Raw genomic sequence first — 20,383 nt, forward strand, 5'->3', positions numbered from 1 at the left:
CCAGGCTGGCCTTGAACTCAGACAGATTTGCCTGTCTCTGCCTCCTGAGTGCTGGAATTAAAGATGTGCGCCACCACACACACGCTGCCCACCCATTTTGGAGACACAATTTCTTGCGGGCGTAGATCTCACCACATAGGCTTAGGATGGCCAGACAGTGAACCCCAGGGATCCCTCAGTCTTCAGCTCCATGGAATTTTTTTTTTCATATGAGTTCTGGTGATAAGCCAGCCCTGCCCACTTTACCAACTGATCCATCTCCCCAGTCCCAAATCCTTTTTCTTCATCTTAAGAATTTGAAACGTAAAAAACGGATTATGTGTTAAAAGCCTTTGTAATTACTCTATGTTTCATAGGATTAATATATTCAGAGACTTCTGCTTTAATCAGAATCTAGAGTGAAGTGCAGGGGATTAGTGTCACTAATTGAAGGTGAAGTCCCTGCTGTGGACAACTCAGGGGGCAAGCTCTCAATGATACTCCAGGTCTGATGTACTGTGGAAAGCTTGACAAGGCCAGAGGATGCTCTGCCAACCCCTTTCTAATTTTAAGAAAACAACTGCCCCTCCTGACGTGAGAAATCTGAACAGCATTCTGCCTTAAAGACAGTTTCCTAAAAGTAACCAAATTTTTGATAAAAGTTTTTAAACTCATTTTTATGGAGACATGATGTTTATGCGTTCTCATGGGGTGTATTATTACTGAGTCGATACACGTATACAGGGTGGAGTGGTCAAGTCAGGCTAAGAGCATTTCCACGCCTTTAAACATGGCTCAATTTTATCTGCTGGGAACTATGTAGTCTTCTAGACCACGGAGTAGCATACCCGAGTCCTGTTATAGAGATGGTGAATCAGTTCCTCCTGATATTTTAGAGCTCTTAACTTCCTACCACCCCTCTCTCCACTCCCCTCTGGTGTAACAGCGGTTAGTTCTACCCACTATTCATCTGGGTTATTCTCTGAGGTCAACTTTTTAGTTTCCACAATATAGTGGAAAGATGTGGTATTTGTTTTCCCGTTTCTGCCCTTATTTTATACTAACAAAATAAATGTCACTGGACTATAAACACTGAGTAGAGGAAATCTTTAGGATAATTTTAGTAGGGATGGTCTTGGATCTGCCTGCTTCTCTGAGCCTTTTGATATCTTCATTTTAGAGATGGAAGAAAAAGAATACGTAACAGCCATCCTAAGGTCAAGTGAAGCTGGCATTACATTTAACCACAGAAACAAGTAGGCTACATATTCTAGAGCCGTGCTCCTTTGCAAGAAGAGAATTTTAAGTCAGTTTTGCGAGTTCAAACAATTGTTGGGCATATTTTCAATCACTACTGCAGATCATCTGGAAGCATTAGCTGAATGGAAAGAATAAAACACATCAACAATGATTCTATCAGATAAAGGAGCAGTGTGCTGTGGAGAGAGTCTGCATTATGTAGTTAATTGGCAACAGTCAGAAATAGGCAAATTACGCCACAGCTTCCAGGCCAATGCTTTATATGGTATCTTGTGAGAAAAACTAAGGACATAATCCACTGAGTTAATCTATTAACATAAATTATGGGTGGCAATTTACCCCACCGTTTAAACACCCTCCAGTCCTTCCATCTGAACGGTGGTTTCCTCAGTAGTGAGCACCAGAGTTGGCTGGGGCTCTTCAAAGGTTTCCACACCTAGGTCCTACTTACAGATATCAGAACTTGAAGGCAAGAACGGCCAGGTGTAGCAAGTGCTTTGGGTTCCCACGTGTCTTCAATGTGAAAGAATCCTAGTCCTAACTCATCTTTTCCCTACTCCCCAACTGTGCTTTCTCTTCCTCTTCGGTCTGTTTTGGAAATTTACACTGTCACAATTAATTGAAAAGACTCATGAAGTCAGAGGAAAGTAAGCCAGGCCTGAGAGTACATGCTTATAATCCTAGCTTCTCTTCTCAGGAGGCTGAAGCGGGCTGATCTCAAGTATGAGGCCAGTCTGAGCAATTTAGGAAAGTCTGGTCTCAAAGAGAGAAACTAAATATCTCTGACTGGTAGAGGACTTGCCTAGTGCCCAGGGTATCAGTTTCATTATCACATGGTGAAGCAATGCACCTCTCTCTGAAAAGCAGGTCTCCCTTAACTTAGGGTTTTTGTTACTCCTTCAGTTGCCATAGTTACTCAGCATCCATTTCCTCATCTCCAGGTCAGTTCAGACCTCATGCCTCCTGCTCCAATGTACTATCACCAACATACCAACAACTTCTTAATGGTTAAGCTCAATGGACACACTGAGGTGCTTTGCACTTCACCTTTCTGAAGTAGTCCACTGAGTCCTTTCTGGAACTTTCCATGTCACACTGCTGGGGGCTCTCCAGGCTGTACTACCGGGCCTAGACTCCTCATTTCTGGTTCTATCCTTGCTCACTATTATCCTCACTTGGTACCAAAGCTACCTCTAAAGTTACACGTTCTGTGTTGATTCCCAAGCCTCCGTCACAGCCCTATGCCTTCTTAAGTTTCAGATCTATGCATCTACTTAGCCTGTATTTGTTGAATGCCATACCCCTAGAAGCATTTCAACTACCACCCCCTCCTCTTTGAGTTTCTGGCCTTAAACTGTTCTCATTTAACTTATGCCACCATCACTGCAGAAAGTGTGAGTCATCCCAGCTCCACCCCCATACTGCATCCTACACTTGACACATTCTATATTTACCGTCAAGTCTGCTTTCTGGTCTTTACGTCTCCCGTGATTAATCTCTGGATTAATTGTCTGGCTTCTTCTATTTCCCTAATCTACTGTGTGTGATTGAAAATTCAGACACTTTCTCCTTCAGTGCTTTCCTGCTCCATAAATATAACACCTATGCTTCCTGTATTACATATGCCTCCATTTCTGCATTTACAGCAGGAGCAGCGTATCTATTACTCCAGCACTGGTTTAATACTTTGCTTCCTGCCCTTCACGTTCTTGCTGTACTTAAACTTTTATGATACTTTCCTGCACTCTGGATTGCCAAATCCCTCCGCTTTCCCTAACAATCTGCATTTATCCTTCAGACGTCAATGCAGTGATTACTAACTCTGGTCTGTCTTCTAATTCTGGTCCATCCCCTGCAGTCCTAGCCATCTCTCTCCTGCCCCAGCTACGCGGCTACTGTTTGCCCTCCCCACCTCCCTCATACAGAGCGAGTTCACCTCCTATTACTCTAACCTCCGTAAGTCCTGGTCATAGAGAGAGAGAGTTCAGCTCCTATTACTCTAACCTCCGTAAGCCCTGGTCATATAGAGAGAGTTCAGCTCCTATTACTCTTACTGCCGTAAAGACCTGGTCAAGCACATATCTATCCAATTTTCTCTTTCTACAGAAAAAAGAGACTGTCTGAAATGCAAAGTCCGAGAATTTAAATTTTCTTTTGGTCACTCACAGAACTATAATGACATGATACAAAAGGCATCATAAACAAGAATGGATGAAGTCAGTAGCCCCGTGAAGAGTGTGTAACCCAAAAGCTGTAACAAATTTGGTAGTCCACATGATACACTAGCTTTAGCAATTCAAAGCTACTGGTGGAGGCAGCGGTTATCTGGGAAAGAAGTTCTGACTTGGAAACTCATCACTCCACAAAACAAAACAACAAAAGATGTTCTTTCCTCTTGAGGACTTTCACCTTTTCATCTTTTCAGCTAGGGGCTCCCTTGTTTTGCCAAAACCAGTATAGAAACCCAACATCACCCAATGCAGTGACTTGTCTAAGCATTTCTTTCCTTTATTATGCCATTTCATGCCAATGAGTTTTTATGTTCTTCTTCTACGCTGTATGAACCATGCAGGGTTTGTTTTTTTACGTTGTGTCTGCAACTTCCTGCAACTCTGCTGCTCTGGCTCAGAAATGTCTGGGCCATCTTTAGTCTTCTACATCCACACACTGGCAGGTTCTCTCAGCTCTGGAGGAGGATGGAGGTTTGGCACTAACAGTTCTGTGCATTAATTTTGACACTTAGTTCTCTCTCCACGAGGCCTCTTGCTTTCCCAAAGACCAGGAGGCTGACTGTTAGCTCCCAGGTAGTGAAAGACTTCACAACTTCTCAAGAACGTGCACTCAGGAACTGGTAGTGGACCTGGGATATGAACCAGGCAGTGGACCTGGAGCCGGCCCACTCTTCAGCAAAGCCTTGCATCACCACAAGGCCTCGGGCAGAAAAACCCATGATGGGCACATTTTAACTCCAGGATAACTTCTGCCACACCATCTTACTTTCATGTATGACTCTTCCTCCCTTTCGTTTTCAGCTTTATGTTCACTGTTCTCCATTCGCTCCTGGGACACCAGCCCCTACTTTCCACTACCAGTTAAGGAACCCGAATTAACTAGAAAGTGCCCTTCTGCAGTTTCACGACTACATCCTGCGGGCTGATGTGAATGTTGCTCGTTCGGGTGATTACAAACCCATGGGACCTCGGAGCAAGATGTGTTCGTTGTTCTTATAGGTGTGTCATCTTGCCTCTTTCCGAAGTAACTTTCTAGAACTCCCACTAGCTCACTGGTATGGGCTAGTTGAGCCTATCTGAAGGAAGCTAAATCTCCTATAGCGGCTCTATCAGTCCTCTGGGTGCTGGGCTCACCCTGCCTCCAGGTACCACAGGAACAATGATCCCATTAACATGCTGTCAGACACGCCAGTGCGGGGGATGGGAAGCGGACCAATGTGGAGGTCATTGAGGGGAACTTCTCTCCACCTACTCTTCCGGAATCTTCTCCTCCTTATATAGCAGGGACACTCAGGTCCATCAGCTCTTTACTTGTTGGGTGTCACAGAGGATGGTTCTACCAAGAGGCAGCACAATATCAAACTTCCTTGCAGAAGCTCGCAGATTTGAAAGCCAGGATGATCCCAGGACCTCTGACTCCTGTCCTTCCACCCACTGACACTATCCAAGCAAGCACCAGAAAAAGCCCTGCCCTGGTTTTTCTGCTGAGATGTCTACTAAGAAACAAAGCCTCATCTTCAGCCGGCAGCCAAGGGTAGGAGAGAGAAACAGTGGGCCTGAGAGTCAGTGTTCCTAGACCCGGCCCGCGGCTATCTAACGAATGGACGCTCTCCTGCAGCCCACCGAGACACTGGCTGCACACTAAGCTGCACGGCTGCATGTTCACAGCAGGAATGTGACGCTGCAGAACCAGATAATTAACTTGAAATCAAAGTAACAAACTGAAGAAGTGAGTGGAAAACAACTTAGTACCCTACCTCCCTTGCCAAGGTTTTGGAGAAGACTGCAAGAGATTCACAACAGACCACGCTCCAAGCATTCATGTTGGCCACAAACTTGAGGCATGTTAAATGCTTAAAGTGTTCCAGTCTATAAGAATTTCACGCTGGGCAGTGGAGGCACAGGTCTTTAATCTTAGCACTCGGGAGGCAGGCAGATCTCTGTGAGTTTGAGGCCAGCCTGGTCTACAGAGTAAGTTCCAGGACAGGCACCAACGTTATACAGAGAAATCAAAAATATTTTCAGAGTGTTTATTTTTGGTCTTATTCATATGCAGCACACTTTTCCTATTCAATTTTCCTACATATTTTGTGAGTATTCATGTTTCCTATTCAGTATATTATCTTGAGGAATTCTGAGTCTTTTTAAAGCGGTAGTATTATCTGGTTATTACTAAACGTGGATAACTATGTTTGTTTGAACCTGACAGGGTGACTCAATACAAATATATCAGATGCACATACCTTGCTCAACACTACAATACACACAATGCCATGCCTTCATATTTAACTCAGTTCAGTCTATACCCTGCAAACACACATTTTCCTAAGCTTAGGACGGATTCTAGTACCAACCAGCAGAGGATCCAGTCTGGTGGTGCACAGACTTGGGTGACAAGCACCACCAATGCCAGGTGCTTATCTGATGTGGACACTGATGTGACACCCAGTCTTAAGCTTCTGCAATATGTGATTATTCTCCTGTGGCTTCTTTATTTTGATTTTGATTTTGATACTTGTTTATTTGTTTGTTGCTTTTAAGACAGGATTACGCAATGTGACCCAGTTTGTCCTTGAACTCACTGCCTCAGTTTTTAGAAGTGTTGGCCTTATAGGCATACATCATCAAACTTTAATTTTCTATTTCAGCAGGCCGTTTTGACAGCAAAAGATGAAAACAGCATTGGGTCAGGTAGAAGGAAACACAGGCAAGCATCACTTTGGATGCTACCAAGATGATTTACGGTGGCTACAAGGTGCTGTCCAGGGACCTGACAGAGAAACCCGGCACAAGTCAACAGAAAATTAAATTAAGAGAAGTCTTTATGAAAAAGCATCAAGAAACTCATACTGTGTTAATTCACAGAAGGCATTTTATGACACAGGAGCTGAAGAGCAGAGGCTGACACGAGAAATCAGAATCACCTGTCCACAGCGTCTTTCCTACAACCCTAACACCCAGCATAAGGTCATGAGTCTGATCATCAGCATGGCCGATGTGCTAGGAGCAGGGTGCATCCACGTACCCCAGAATTGCTCCCTCCCATAAACACATCTGTACAACCATGGGAAAGGAAGAGAAGAGAGAAGAAAAATAAAACATTTCCTTTTATTTTCTTAGGCACACAAGTGATGTGGGATACCAAGTTTCAAGACATTGTGCTACATCACTGTTAGAACTGTCTGCTGTAAACCGCGACCGCCTTGGGGAACGGCTCGCAGCAATCACTTCGCAGGTCACAGGTACCAGGCTATAATTCAGGGGCAAAGTCAACAGTGTCTGTTCAATGTGTGCGTTTAACTCCTGAGTTGTAAATATCCTATGAAAATAATTCCTCTCCCCACTTCAACTTTTCAGCTTGAAGTAATGACCTTTAAAAATATCTAAGCTAACTACCTTATTATAAGAGAAACCAGAAAAGTCTAATCTGAGAAGCTGGACAGAATTACATGGAGTATTGTTCAGAGCCTGGGAGTTACCGTCAGCTGGAACAAAATCTCAGCACCAAGGCCGTCAACCAGTTACAGTTGTCCGGCTTCACAATAAACCTCTTCTCCTCAAATGACCCTTCTCTGTAAGCGGCATCTGCCACACAGTAAGGATTTATTTGTACCAACGTGGCACATGCCTAACAGCTTTCAAGAACCGGAAACATAGTCTCGCGGACAACAAATTTCAGTCCTAGTAACTTCCCCAGGAAGGTAAATACAGATGAGGCTGGGGACGTGCACACCTTAGCCATTTAGCTCGTTCACAGTGAGGGCAAACAAACACTGACCTTAACAGCTTCGCGGGAGCAAACTGTTGGCAGTCACACACAAGGGGGATGCCACCGTGGACGTGAGCAGATGGCCACGGCGCATCGGAGTGAGTATGGCTGACTCTGCAAATCCAGCCACTTCCAAACACAAACTCGAAATGAGCATTCTAACGACAGACTTGGTGGTGGGACTTTCCATCAACAGTACAGAGTTCAATAATTCACAAATCAGATGATCAAATAAAAATGACATAAAAATCACAGTCAGTATAAACTTGGTTTTAGAAAGAGGTAATGCAAATTTGTCAAAGTGGCAATCTCGGCGAAAAGAGAACAAAACTCTCACCAGTTTGGAAACTGGGTGGACTCCAGACGAATATAAAGCAATTCCAGACTGTAGTGAGCCAGTGTAAAAGAAGTGCAGCATTCCATTACCTGTGAACACGCACTTCATACATACATACAGCTTGAGGGTATGTACCCAGCAGGAAAACACAGCCTACAACCAGGGTCAGAGGCAGGGCGACCACGGCAGAGCCGCGCTGCACTTGTCACAGTGATGGGGAAATGGGCTGCTGTTACTGGGACCTGGGAAAGTACAGTCAGCGTAGTGTTTTAGAAACGGTCAGTCCATAGTATTACAAAAGTTGATGATTTATTATATAAAGTTATGATTGGCAGAATACAGAAAAGTATTTTTTACCTTTACATATTTAATACAAATCCCAAGGAAAGTGTTAACATCTGGAGGAACTCATTACACACCACCAAAGGACACTCATTTGGTGAAGTTGTCCAAGTCACAGACGCTCAGTGAACAGAATGCATGAATTGTAACACAGGCACGGAAGCAGCGATCTTACATAAAGATTCCTTTAACAAAAAATAACTAATGGGAAATACAAGAAAAAATGGTGCTACGTCCTCCCTAAGAGAATAAATTAAATATTTCCTTTACTGGGATGGTCAAACTAAAACAAAATTTAAAACCAAAATAAGCAACGGGGTCTCAAAGTATACAGTTATTTTTCTACCAGTCACGTGCTGTAGACCAGTGCTTCCCACCACGGCATAAGTAAGGGGAGAAAACAACTTGAATAGGACAAAATCTTGTACAACAACATGATCAAATTCATCTCTAGCATAAGACTGGAAAATCTGCTTGCAAAGGATTACTCCGTAGGTCAGCAGAAAACAGGGCAAAGGTTTTACTGCAAGGGAAAGGCAGAGGAGAGAGCTCTGAGAGCCGGAAAAGTCGGGAAAATGAAAAACTTAACAGAAAATGTTCCTGTATCTCTACAGTCTCATTTGTAACCAAATCAACTAGCGGTTAAGTTCAAAATTAAACTACTTTCAAAATAAAGCTGAATAGTGAACGCACGCCGTGCGAATCCATGTGGACTGTTGTTTCTGCAGTCATGGGTGCCGTTAGTAAACACGCGTGCTATGAGAAGAACTGCGAGAATTTCACATTTCAGAATTCCTGAGTCCTATCAGGGAAAAGGAATACCAAAGCCCCAAATCAAACAGCAGTAACGCAGCAGACAACACAAACATGGGCATTGTGATAATATGTTTATAGTTTTAAAGCTGAAGACTATGGGGACAAATATATAAGAACTTTAATGGAACTATATACATGATTTTAAAGCTTGTTTCTGTCTAACAAGGCGTTTTGACTAAACAAGGCCACCTGAACAACAACTTCAGAGATGGTAAGCCCATCATTTTGTAGGAATAATTTTTATTTCAAAGCCTAATTATTAATATAAAAAGGGAAAATGGTTTAGTAAGAGTGCTAATCACACAGCCCTTTGATGAGGTCTAACGGTGAAACAACAGAAAGAAATAAGCACGTGGGTTCTTCTTCTGAGCCACCACCCACTAAATCATTTCCCTTTTGCTTTGCATATAACACAGTGGAAACAAAAAGGAATCTTAAGAGCACTTCAGTCCCACAATGTAGGATTTAAGCTTATATGAAAAGGTGTAAAGACCCACAATGATATAATGCTTCATAACATACATTCAACTGAAATACACTTATTTTCTCATAAGCAAAGAAAATGAAGTAAAGTTGTCCTGCTTAAAACAAACAAGGGAACACCAACAAAAATAAAACAAAAACAAAAACATCAGTTTACTCCTTCTGGAAAAACCACCTAAGCAAAGAGCATCCAGCAAGGATCCGTGCAGGACTGCAGACTTTACTCCTCTTTGAAGACAGATGCAGACAACTATCCATGGGCTTTATAAATAAAGATACTAAACAGAAAGAAATATCTGGTTATTTCTCTGTTCCTAAGTCCCAGCAATAAAGCAATTCGACAACACTAAAGTGCACACTATTGGCATTACAGGTCTAACAGGGGCAGCCAGAGCGGCTTCTACATTGACAGACCCAGAAAATGATTCTTGATTTTAGAAAATTGTGCAATTTAAAAACTAGTCAGTTTTGTTTGTGCCACACTGAGCAAGCAGCACTTGCACCCGCCACTGGGGAGGTGACCGCTAGGCCTGGACAGCACACTAGCTCCTGCCAACCACAGCTTGTGAGACTCATACAACATTGACTCCACCTCCAGAAAACGTGAGGGTCCTCTTGCTGTAGAAGGAAGAGCCACTGGCATCGGGCTGACTGCTTTTAACCAGAGAGGTTTTCAGTTCCATCTCACAAGCTACGATAGCTGCGTTCAATTCCACTTGAGCTCGATGGACCACATAAAACATGAGGCCTATGCTTATAACAATCTGCGAGGAGAAACAGAACAGCCGTTACCAACAGCGCAAAAGTAAAGGCTATGGATTCAATAAATATGTGGCATAAAAAGAGCTTCACATAGATGGTAGGAAGTCACACGTTTTAAATAGCTATTTGCCATTAAATGAGCAGTCACTGTTCAATAAAATCTAATCTGGGCATTAGAAAAGCAGGTTTCTAATACTGTAGTTGTTTTATTTCTCCTAAAGAAATATAATATATTTTTGCAAAACTAAAAGTTTTGAGACCTTTTAGTAGACTGTAATGCCATGTAAAGAAATGGAGACCATGGTAGCCGAATCTGTGTTACAGGCTGTGTAAGATGCTAAATCTGTTTAAGGCACAATGAATTTGTGGTAAGTACTAGACACAGGAGCTATAGGAAATGGCTAAGCTCAGTGTGCAGGGCAGGAGACACATACTTTACACTGGCTTTCTCCAGCAAGCATTCACTTTCTTCATCTCAATGAATGTAAAAGAAAAAAGGAAAGAAACAAGCATGGTATAAAAGCTCTCTGAAGAATAAAAGGAGGAAGAGGAACAAGACTTCTGCAGAAACACAAGCGCCTCTTCCGTCACTGACTGAAAAGCAGGCTAGAGTATGGGAGAAGATCAAGGAGAACAGATCTAGATACACGGAGGCTCCTGACCGCTCAGGAAGGAGAGAGGCAGTCTACTGAGGACAGAGAGGGAGGTCGGGAGAGGACAAGTGAGAGGAGGAAGCTGACAAGGAGCAGCGCAGATGTGCGGAGCTGAGCACTGGAGAAGTCTGTACCATGAATGCCATGTTAGTCATCTGCTTGTGGTACCTCTGACCATACATAACACATACAAAGCAGATCAAACCTGGACTTCTGTGGGAGTGGAGTTCTGGATAGAGAGACTAGAAACATAGCATGAGCAAGAGGAGAGAGATGCTGGACGTCTGGACAAGGACAGACATAGGGAATGTCTCAGTTTTCCAATGAGCTTGCTCTCCTTGGGCTGTTGGCTGTAAAACCCAGGAAGCAAATTATTTGTGGCTCATTTCTAGCACAGAGAGAATCTGTCAAGCGTACTTGCTCTATTAATTGTACCCTAAGCTTCACCTTTCCCTTGCCAATGGCACCACCATGACTCCCCCGCCCCCGCCGCCACTTTACAACCCAGTGGCATGAAATCCTTGCTGAAACAACCTGAGCTGCAGCCGAGACCAACGCCAACCCACAGCATCGCTGTAGCCGCTATAACTGTCTGAGCTAAGAATTGTGCGTCTTTTCCTTTCTGCAATGTACTTTATGTTTAAATAAGCCCGCTCAAACAAAGGGGTTAACAAATTATGGAAAAGAGATGGCTCTATAGTCTTTGGAAGCACTAATGATTGAAGTTGAGTAATCTACAAAGACAGCATAAAAATATAAAATTCAACAATGAAAATGTGCAAACCAGTGAGGAATTTCACTCTAACACAGTATTTTTAAAATATTTTAGACAGACTTCTAAGTTCTAGAAAAGAAAACAAGATAATACTTAATTTATCTTAAGAAAACTTGGAAACGCATTCTATGCCAGAATTTTCACCGTACTTTGAAATGAACAGAGTAAACTACACATAATATGCTGTAGGCATGATACACACAAGATTTAACACTAAGTGATTAGCATGCTTATCCATGTAAATAAAGCAAGCAAAACAACATTTCTAAAAACCAACTCCTTAAATGTCAAATATTACAAAAATTTTTGAAGGCAAAGCTTTCATACAAAGTCATGATACAGCACTTGACTTGCAGTGATTTTAAAAACAGTCTCTGTAAAAAAAAAAAAAGCTTATTTTTATGATTCTTCTTTTCTCATTTTGAAATGGATATTCAATACATCTGACCAAATCTATGTACTTCTAGGTGCCCACAAATTAAAACTATTATCCAAATATCAAACTATCTACAGTGAAAAAATCCTTCAGGGGTGGTGAGGAAATACCAGGTTTAAATCATCAATACAGAGGGTAGAGCCGGGAAACCCCTGGCCTTACACTCACCTGTAAACAAAAGACAAAATATCCACTAACACTTTGTTCTGCAATGACGTCTTCCATCGTCCGCAGGGTGGTGCCCAGGTACGAGTTTAGAAGCTGAGTCGGAAGCAGTCCAAGTGAAGACGCCATCAGATAGTTGGGTAAGGAAAGATCAGCAATCTAGAAGCAGATCGAAGTACAAAGTCACAGCATGGCCTCTCCAAGTCTCTATCAGGGCAGAGAGCTGGGCATGGATGAAGCACCCAAACTTATGATAAACAAAAATTTGCTGTTCTATTCTACTACTATTAAAACAGAACATTTAGTAACCCATTTTCCTTACCTATAAATAGAATCCACATACAGATCACTAAACTTCTCTGAGTCCATCTTGTCTTAGTAAGTAAGCATCAACATTCTTAAGTAGCAATAAAGTTACATACTCTGGAGCCAAGGAAGGCTGGAACAGTCTAATGCGGGGCTGAGAACGCCTGGAGTCGCTACTGTCTCCATCATTCTCAATGCAGAAACAGCAGCAGTGTGTATTCCTTGGTGTCTGTGATAATTTCTGCTTTCTTGCTATTAAAAAATAAATCCACAAAGCTGTTGTGGAATATTTGTTTAACTAGGCAAAGATGCGTCACATTTGTTTATGTTGCAGAATATTATTTTTACTATGTAAGACTGTGTTACATTTGTTTAGTTATGGAAGGATCTGTTGCATTTGCTTCACCTTGCCTGCCTAAGGCACCTAATTGGTCTAATAAAAAGCTGAACAGCCAGTAGCTAGGCAGGAGAAACAGGTGGTGCTGGAGGGCAGAGAATTAAGTAGGAAGAGAAATCTAGGCAAAAGGAGAGAAGAGAGAAGAGAAAGGACACACCTGGAACCAGAGGCCAGGCAGCTGACAGTCAACTAGGCACAAGAAGCAGGAAAGTAAGATGAAAGGAAAGAAGGAAGAAGGAAAAATCCCTGATGTGGGATTCTCCTCTGTATGCTATGAATATGTTTCATTACCATTGGTTATTAAAGAAGCTTTTTAGCCAATGGCTTAGTAGAATAAAGCTAGGTGGGAAATATGAACAGGGATCCAAAGTAGGTGGAGTCAGGGAGACACCATGTAGATGCTGAAGGACAAAGCCACTAGCCACCAGTCAGAACCTTACCTAGAGGCACCACAGCCTCGTGGTGCTTCATAGATTAATAGAAATGGGTTAATTTAAGATGTAAGAGTTAGCTAGAAATATACCTAAGCTATTGACCAAGCGGTATTGTAATTAATATAGTTTCTGTGTTATTATTCGGGTCTGGGAGGCTGAGAAATGAACAAGCAGTCTCCGACTAAAAAGCCCCGTGGCAAAATGTAGATAAAGAGAAAGATTAAAATAAGAGCTAAGATAAGGCTAAGCCTTCTTAACTAATACAAAGTCTCCGTGTCATGGTTTTAGGAGCTGGTTGGTGACTTAAAAGAAAGCCTATTACACAAAGCCATAGTGAATGCATCTGTATATTAACAAGTGGAATCTAATTCCCAGCTGGCCAGTGGTGGCGCACACATTTAATCCCAGGATTTGGGAGGTGGAGGCAGGCAGATCTATGAGCTCAAGACCAGCCTGGTCTACAGCATGAGTTCCAGAACAGTCAAGGACTGTTTCACAGAGAAACCCTGTCTCGGGAAAAAAGAAAAATATAAAAAGAATCTAATTTCCAGTGTTTATGGCCTGGGCAATTCTTTCTTCAAATATGGGCTGTATCCTGTTCACTTCTTAGCAAACAGACTCTAGCAGACAAAATAAGAAACCACTTCCAAGATAAAATGAGGAGAAGGTCTCCACCTGTCGCACCCCAGCAGGCCAGCTGCTGTTTTGCAGAAGCAGCTCTGGAGAGACCTGGTAAAAGGAACTAGCAAAAGCCCAGCCCGAAGTGGGCTCTCAGTCTCAAGATGGTTAGAGGCCTGGCTCACACTAACTGTAGAACTATGGGAGAGCAAATCTGTAGAGAGTCCTCATCCCCCTCCCCCAACACTACTAAGTTCTGAAGTGACCTGTTAAACAGAAAGAAATACGCATCTCAGCTACCTCAGGGTAGATCATGAGGAAAGTACCTACCGATGCATATCAAATCACAGGGGTTTGCATACTCACTGCAAGTAATAATGTGTGTCATAATCTGAGTCCTTCATGCTCATTAACTGTAATAAATGACAACCTTGGCAATAAGGAGAAATTATATCTTACCTTGACACCATCTGCGCTCTGGGTTTCTTATACATTTTTAATGTTCTTCGATGGTTTTGTTTGTTTGTACTTGCCCCTTGTTCTCAGAATTTTTTTCCTTCATAGTATCCTTTACATAGAGAGGACATGCTTCCATCTCTCCTATGTATCACATGTTCTTACGGTGCTGTCCCCAGACCCTAAATTCATAGTGTCCCTTACATGGAGAGAACATGCTTCTATCTCTCCTACGTATCACATGTTCTTACGGTACTGTCCCCAGACCTAGCTTCTGAGCCGAGGTCTCACTATGTGTCCAGGCAGACTCAAATGCTGGGTTCCAGCTTTTCTCCCGTCTCAGGCATTTCCAAGGAGTTGGCACCATAGTACCTGGTTCATGTTCATCTTAGAGAAACATAAACATAAAACCAAACACTGCTGTGGGAAAACACTATTTCTGTTACTTTTTATGGAGCCTTTTTGCTTCTATTCTTAATTGCTTTCTTATTAGTTTTCCTTCTTGATATTCACCATTATGTAACACTGGAATATATTCACACTAACGGTAACGTGTGGGTGCATTCCTTCCCCTTCCCAGTGGCTGATTTTTCTAGCACTACACACTGGACTATCAAGGCTTCTCTACAAATGTCCTGTTCCCATCAACACTACTCACACTATTCACCACATCCATTCTCACTGTTTATTCTTACTGATCGTCCTTGTTATTCAAAGAACTAAATTAAATTTTATAATAAATCTGGGTGTTGATGGAAGATTTGCATATTCCCTATCCTTATCCAGAAATGTTTGCATAAGTGCTCAAATCTTTAACATGTTTTATTGAAATTTGACTAATTAATCCATGTGTCATGCATTTATTAGTCTAATTCTAATCGCCTATGTTGTGAGAGTAACTTCACCATACCCCTATTTAAATATTCTTGTTACAAAAGAAAGCTATCACACTATTAAACTTTTTAAAACTATTTTAAGCTCTAGTAGTTTAGTTACCTACAGACAGTTGCTTTATGACTATCATAAATAAATTCAATAATTGTGTGACTTATAGTTTCTTTACACCTGAATCAACCTTTAGTCATAAACACACAGGAGAAGCAGCACTGGGATGGAGAGAACATTACTGCGACAAGTCGCTAATTCATTTCATGTATCACTGAGCCTGTAACGTCCACACAGGACGCCCTGATACCTGCTGAAAGATACAGAATAAGACACAGCAATTATCCTCAAAGGAAACACACATAACACACGACAACCACAGATGCAGAAAGGACAGGGGCCTTGAGACGGACTGAGTGCAGGACACTGAAGTGCACAGAGGAATCAGAATCATATGGGAGTCTAGGCCATGGGACAGCTCTGTGAAAAACGCAGCAGTGGGCATGGACATGAAAATCTGTGTGGGTTGAGCAGCAAACTTGGTACCATGAGGAAGGCAGGTGTTCTGGGAAAAGCCTGAACACAGACAGTGCGGGAGGCAAAGTACAGACACATTAATGAAGTTGGCAGTACATTCTGGATTGTTTAGACACCTGCCAGAGAATCGTGAGCACTAAAGATGCTAAGAGTCACTAAGATGAAACCTGTTAGCAGACTTGATACAGAGGACCAAGCCACACACGCGAAAAGAACCAGGGAGTTTATTCACAGAAGAGCGTTCTTCTTTAGGATAAATGTGTTAAATGTTTACAATGAAAAAATACAGCAAAAATGAGTGATAAAAATCCTATGCAATGGTTTACATAAAATTTATCAAAATTATATTTAAAATAAATATGAGGGGGTGGAGAGGAAGCCTGTGACTCCAGTAGCTCCAGTTTCTGGGAACCCAATGCCCTCTTCTGCCCCCCATGACATACCCATATACACGTTTAGCATATACATATATACATAAAGAAACTAACAATTGGAGAGGGGGGATGTGGGATTCCCTTCTGTATGCTGTGAAAAGGAACTGCTTTGGGCCTATAGCAGAGCTATAGGGGAACAGAGCTAGGTAGGGAAAACTAAACTGAATGCTGGGAGAAAGGAAGGCGGAACCAGAGAGAAGCCAGGCAGCTCCCGCCATCTACACCAGAACTTTTCCTGGTAAGCCACAGCCACATGGTAATACACAGATTAATAGAAATGGGTTAAATTAAGATGTAAGAGTTAACCAATAAGAAGCTAGAACTAATGGGCCAAGCAGTGATATAATTAATACAGTTTCTGTGTGGTTATTTTGAGAGTCTGGGTAGCTGGGAAACTAACAAGCGACCCCTCTCCCTCCAACAAGGGGTGTGGAGAGACAGATCAGTGGTTTAGAGTATTACTGCTGGTGCAGAGGACCCTAGTTTGGTTTCCATCACCCACATTGGGTCCTCTCTGGTCCTCTAGAGGTATGGGGACTCAGGTGTAAATACCAGTTTACACACACACACACAATTTAAAAGGTAAATCTTAAAAATACTGATGCTACATTCCAAAATTTTCTAATATAAACCTTCAGACCAGTCTTCAATGGAATGGAATGTCTCTGAACAGAAGCCATAATTGCTATTCAAAGGACATCAAAAAACATCCAAACGAGAATGTAAATGGATTTCAGCAATTGGAACAGATTCGGACCCTCAACTCTTTAACACGACTACTGCCCATGAGCAAGTTCAAGTTTATCAAAGTGTTCAGGATGAACCCTCATCGTGGGAAAGTGCCCCCACTTCCACGTACTGTTTCTAAGAGTTACCTCAGAGAAGCAAATGGCAAACCAGACATCAGTCTGAACAGCTTTGTTAGAGGGAACACAAACTATCTGCTCCTAAGCTATTAATTACATTACTGAAGATAAGACTCCCAGTTATTTAATGTAGAATTTCCAACAGGCCCAAATCCTAGTCAGATCCTGCACTTTCTCCAGTCCTCGACACACACAGCCTCCTACAGAGACCTCCCGCAACGTTCTCTCCACACAGAAGTGCCTATCCCCTTGCCTCATTTTCGGAACAGGAACCCACTGAGCGCACTGCCACTGGGGTTGCCCTCTAGAGTACCCTGGGGTCTCGGCTGCCAAGGGGTCCTCCAAGTCCAAAGAGCCCATGGGAATGTCAACCTAGAACCTCAGCATGAGCTGGAGAGTTGCTATGGTCAGAGACAGAAATTACCTATTGAGAGTTTTCAGAGTCTGAGTGCTACCTGATAGACACATATATGGATATGACATAAAAATATGTACTGCAAAAATATTCATTTTTATTTATGTGTATGAGTATGGCTGTGACGTACAAGTACTCAGGTACCTGAAGAGGCCAGAAAAGCGTATCAGGTTTAAGCTGGAGTCCCAGTGTGGGCACTGGGAACCAGGGCCTTTGTAAGAGCAGCAAGTGCCGTTTGTCTTCTCACTGCCAGAGTCTCTGTGACTCACCTGCAGAGCAACGTGGACCCTGCATTCTTCTCAGGAGCCTTTGTAAGAGCAGCAAGTGCCGTTTGTCTTCTCACTGCCAGAGTCTCTGTGACTCACCTGCAGAGCAACGTGGACCCTGCATTCTTCTCAGGCAGGGCATAGAGTATAAGCCCTGAGAATTCTGCTCTAGAAATAAGCTCATTTTTTAAGTTTACCATTCTCACACAGGGTTTTACAAACTCTCGTTTTTGCATAGAATAGCTCGACAATACTGAAGAGCATCCAGCAATGAGCTCAGAAGCCTCAAGTTCTATCCATCACTCTGTACGTCAACACTGCTGGGCAAACTGCACCACCGAGCATGTGCTCCGCACAGTGCGTGGTCTGTGCGTCGGCACTGCTGCTTGCTGTTAAGACTACACAGGAAATCATAAATCTCTGCAAAGACCAAAGTAGTCCAAGGGCCCATAGCTCCTACTTTTCGTGAGCTTCCTGATATAGCATGTGTTCTTCCTGCAGACAACCCCCAATTCTCACTGTCCATTTTTCAGAAAGGTCAGAGAAGAGGGAGAAAGAGTTCAAAGGAAGTAGGTAGCTTTTACTCTTAGGAAAATGTAAAGTATTCCAACTGCCTAGGGACTGGGGTGTAGCTCCGTCAGCCGTCAGTAGGATGCCCGCACGGTATGCACGAAGCTATGGAATCATCCACACAGAGGCGTCCACGGAATGCAGGCCTGCACGTGTGTGTGTGTGTGTGTGTGTGTGTGTGTGTGTGTGTGTGTGTGTGGTGGAGGCCTGAGGCTCTCAGGAAGTCAAGGCCATGTTCCACTACTGAGGAATTCAATACAGATGTCTGATATTGGAGATCCTGTCTCAAAACAACAAAACAAAACAAAACCCACTGAAAGCAAACACACCCCAGGTGTCACCCCTCTTCTTCACTCCTTTACTGCGTTCCCAGTCTCGGCTGCCCAGGTTCAAACCCCCAGCAATCAGTCACACAGCAACATCCCCATCCCTCACTCTATTTACTACGACTTGTTAAATGCATCTTCTGAACGTCAGTTCCCTCACTCAGTGTCTTCCTCTCCAGTGAGGACTGAATCCCACAGAAAGGTCCTTCCTTACAGGCAGAGCTGACCCCCAGTCGGTTCTGGCCTGTGGTCTGATGGGACGGATTCCCCAGTGTCATCTCCGCCTCATCTCGGCAGTCTAGCCTTGGACACGCTGCTGCAGGTCTCATGGCTCCAGCTGTACCTAAATGCTCTCAGCTCCTAGGACAGCCTATGCTCCTGGAAAGAACTCAGGCCTCTTCCCACTCCCTAGACTAGGGCAACTGTCATTCGCTGCACAGTCAAAGATTCCTTGAAGGAATTCTGACACCCAAACAACAGCCCTAAGAAGTGCTCCCAGCAGGTGTGATGCCCCTTGAGGTGTGAAGCAACTTGAGGTATCATAATGTGTGTGTCCCTGGCCCAGACTAAATCTGAGTGAAGAAAGCCGTCTATCTTGTTTTCTTTATTCTCCTAGACTAGTATGTAAATATCTAATAAAGATTAGCTGCAAACATATACTACTGGGGGCTAGTGGTATCAATCTCAAAACTGGTTTATTTACAAATATCGAAACAATAAAGGTTGATATTTACAAACAGTCTGAGGATGTTTTAAAAAAGAAAAGTTTACTTGTAATAAACTATTGAGAAACTCAGGCCCTAACAACAGAAAGCATTTTGCCTAGAAACTCACCACCAACAGAATTTACACATGTGACTAGAATTCACATGTGATTAGTCTTCCACTGGAGTGTTCACGCCTCGGGACGTTAGGCTTTGATTTATTCAGTCATTTATGGGCAGCATCGAGAGCAGCAGTGAGCACACAGTTGGTGCCTACTAATTGCCTGCTGGATGGATACTGAATGGAACCAAAATATTTCCAGTAACTTCTACGTCAAAAGTGAGATACTCTGGTTAAGTGGCAACCTTGATATTCCAGAGAAAAATCTTGTTACTAGTAAAAGGTAGGACTCTGGGGACCCCATCGTATTTGACAGAGAGGTCTCAGGACAGACGGGGTCCTACTGACAGAAATGGCTTGGTTTTCTGATCAAAATCTAATTTCACAGGCAGATTTCATCATACCTAAAGTGGGAAGTGCTCCTAATGGCTCCCAAGCAATCTGGAGAACAATGGGCCATTTGAGACCCTGATTAACACATAGCACAGGCTCTTCCTGAGGGAGGGGGAGGGATGCAACCTTATTAAATATAACCTCTAGGACACAAGTTGAAAATTCTTTACATAGTTTGATGACTTTTCCTATGCATTCAACAAAAACTGGTCCAACACCGTTTTATGCGTAAGATCCAGCTTTAAACTGGAATTTAAAGGGTGAAGATAAACACAGCTGTGTGGTCAGAAAGTCACATCGAGCACACTGAGGAAAAGAAGATCACAAAAACCATTCACAACACTAACTCGCCTTAGAAAAACATGGAGCAGTAACTACAAGGCAAAGTAAGCACAAAAAAGCTAAGCACTGTTTGCTTGACTTGTAGGTTTTAAGCCCTCTGTAACAAATACACTTTGTAAAGGGAAAACCCACGTTAAAATCTCTTTCATATCTCTACTTTTACTTTCCTCTGTCTTCAGTCCGGGAAGGTTATTAACCCCACACACAGCTCTGAGCTACAGATGGAGATGCCTGGAACTCAAGGCTGTGTACGGCAGACACCAGAGGGTAGGTTAGATAACTGCTGAGCATCAAAGAGAGAAGAG

At 42.9% G+C, this 20,383-nt stretch overlaps 1 protein-coding gene across 3 annotated transcripts in view; it reads right to left on the minus strand.

The window, feature by feature from the left end:
• Positions 1-20,383, minus strand: part of Tmem64 (transmembrane protein 64) — a 43,968-nt gene that overhangs the window by 16,410 nt on the left and 7,175 nt on the right. The window contains exons 2-4 of one of the 3 annotated variants that reach the window (XM_085676981.2): positions 12,012-12,167; positions 9,810-9,981; positions 7,864-9,495 (exon numbers count right to left, since the gene is read on the minus strand). In XM_085676981.2, coding sequence (XP_085533107.1) covers positions 9,371-9,495; positions 9,810-9,981; positions 12,012-12,167 — 453 coding nt within the window. In that variant the 3' untranslated portion in view covers positions 7,864-9,370. Of the gene's footprint in view, positions 1-7,863; positions 9,982-12,011; positions 12,168-20,383 lie in introns of those variants that run through there. The other 2 variants (XM_048420746.3, XM_085676982.2) reach the window with 2 other exon arrangements.

This window comes from Myodes glareolus, chromosome 16 (assembly GCF_982192425.1).
Source record: "Myodes glareolus chromosome 16, mMyoGla1.1, whole genome shotgun sequence".
NCBI classification, from domain to species: Eukaryota; Metazoa; Chordata; class Mammalia; order Rodentia; family Cricetidae; genus Myodes; species Myodes glareolus.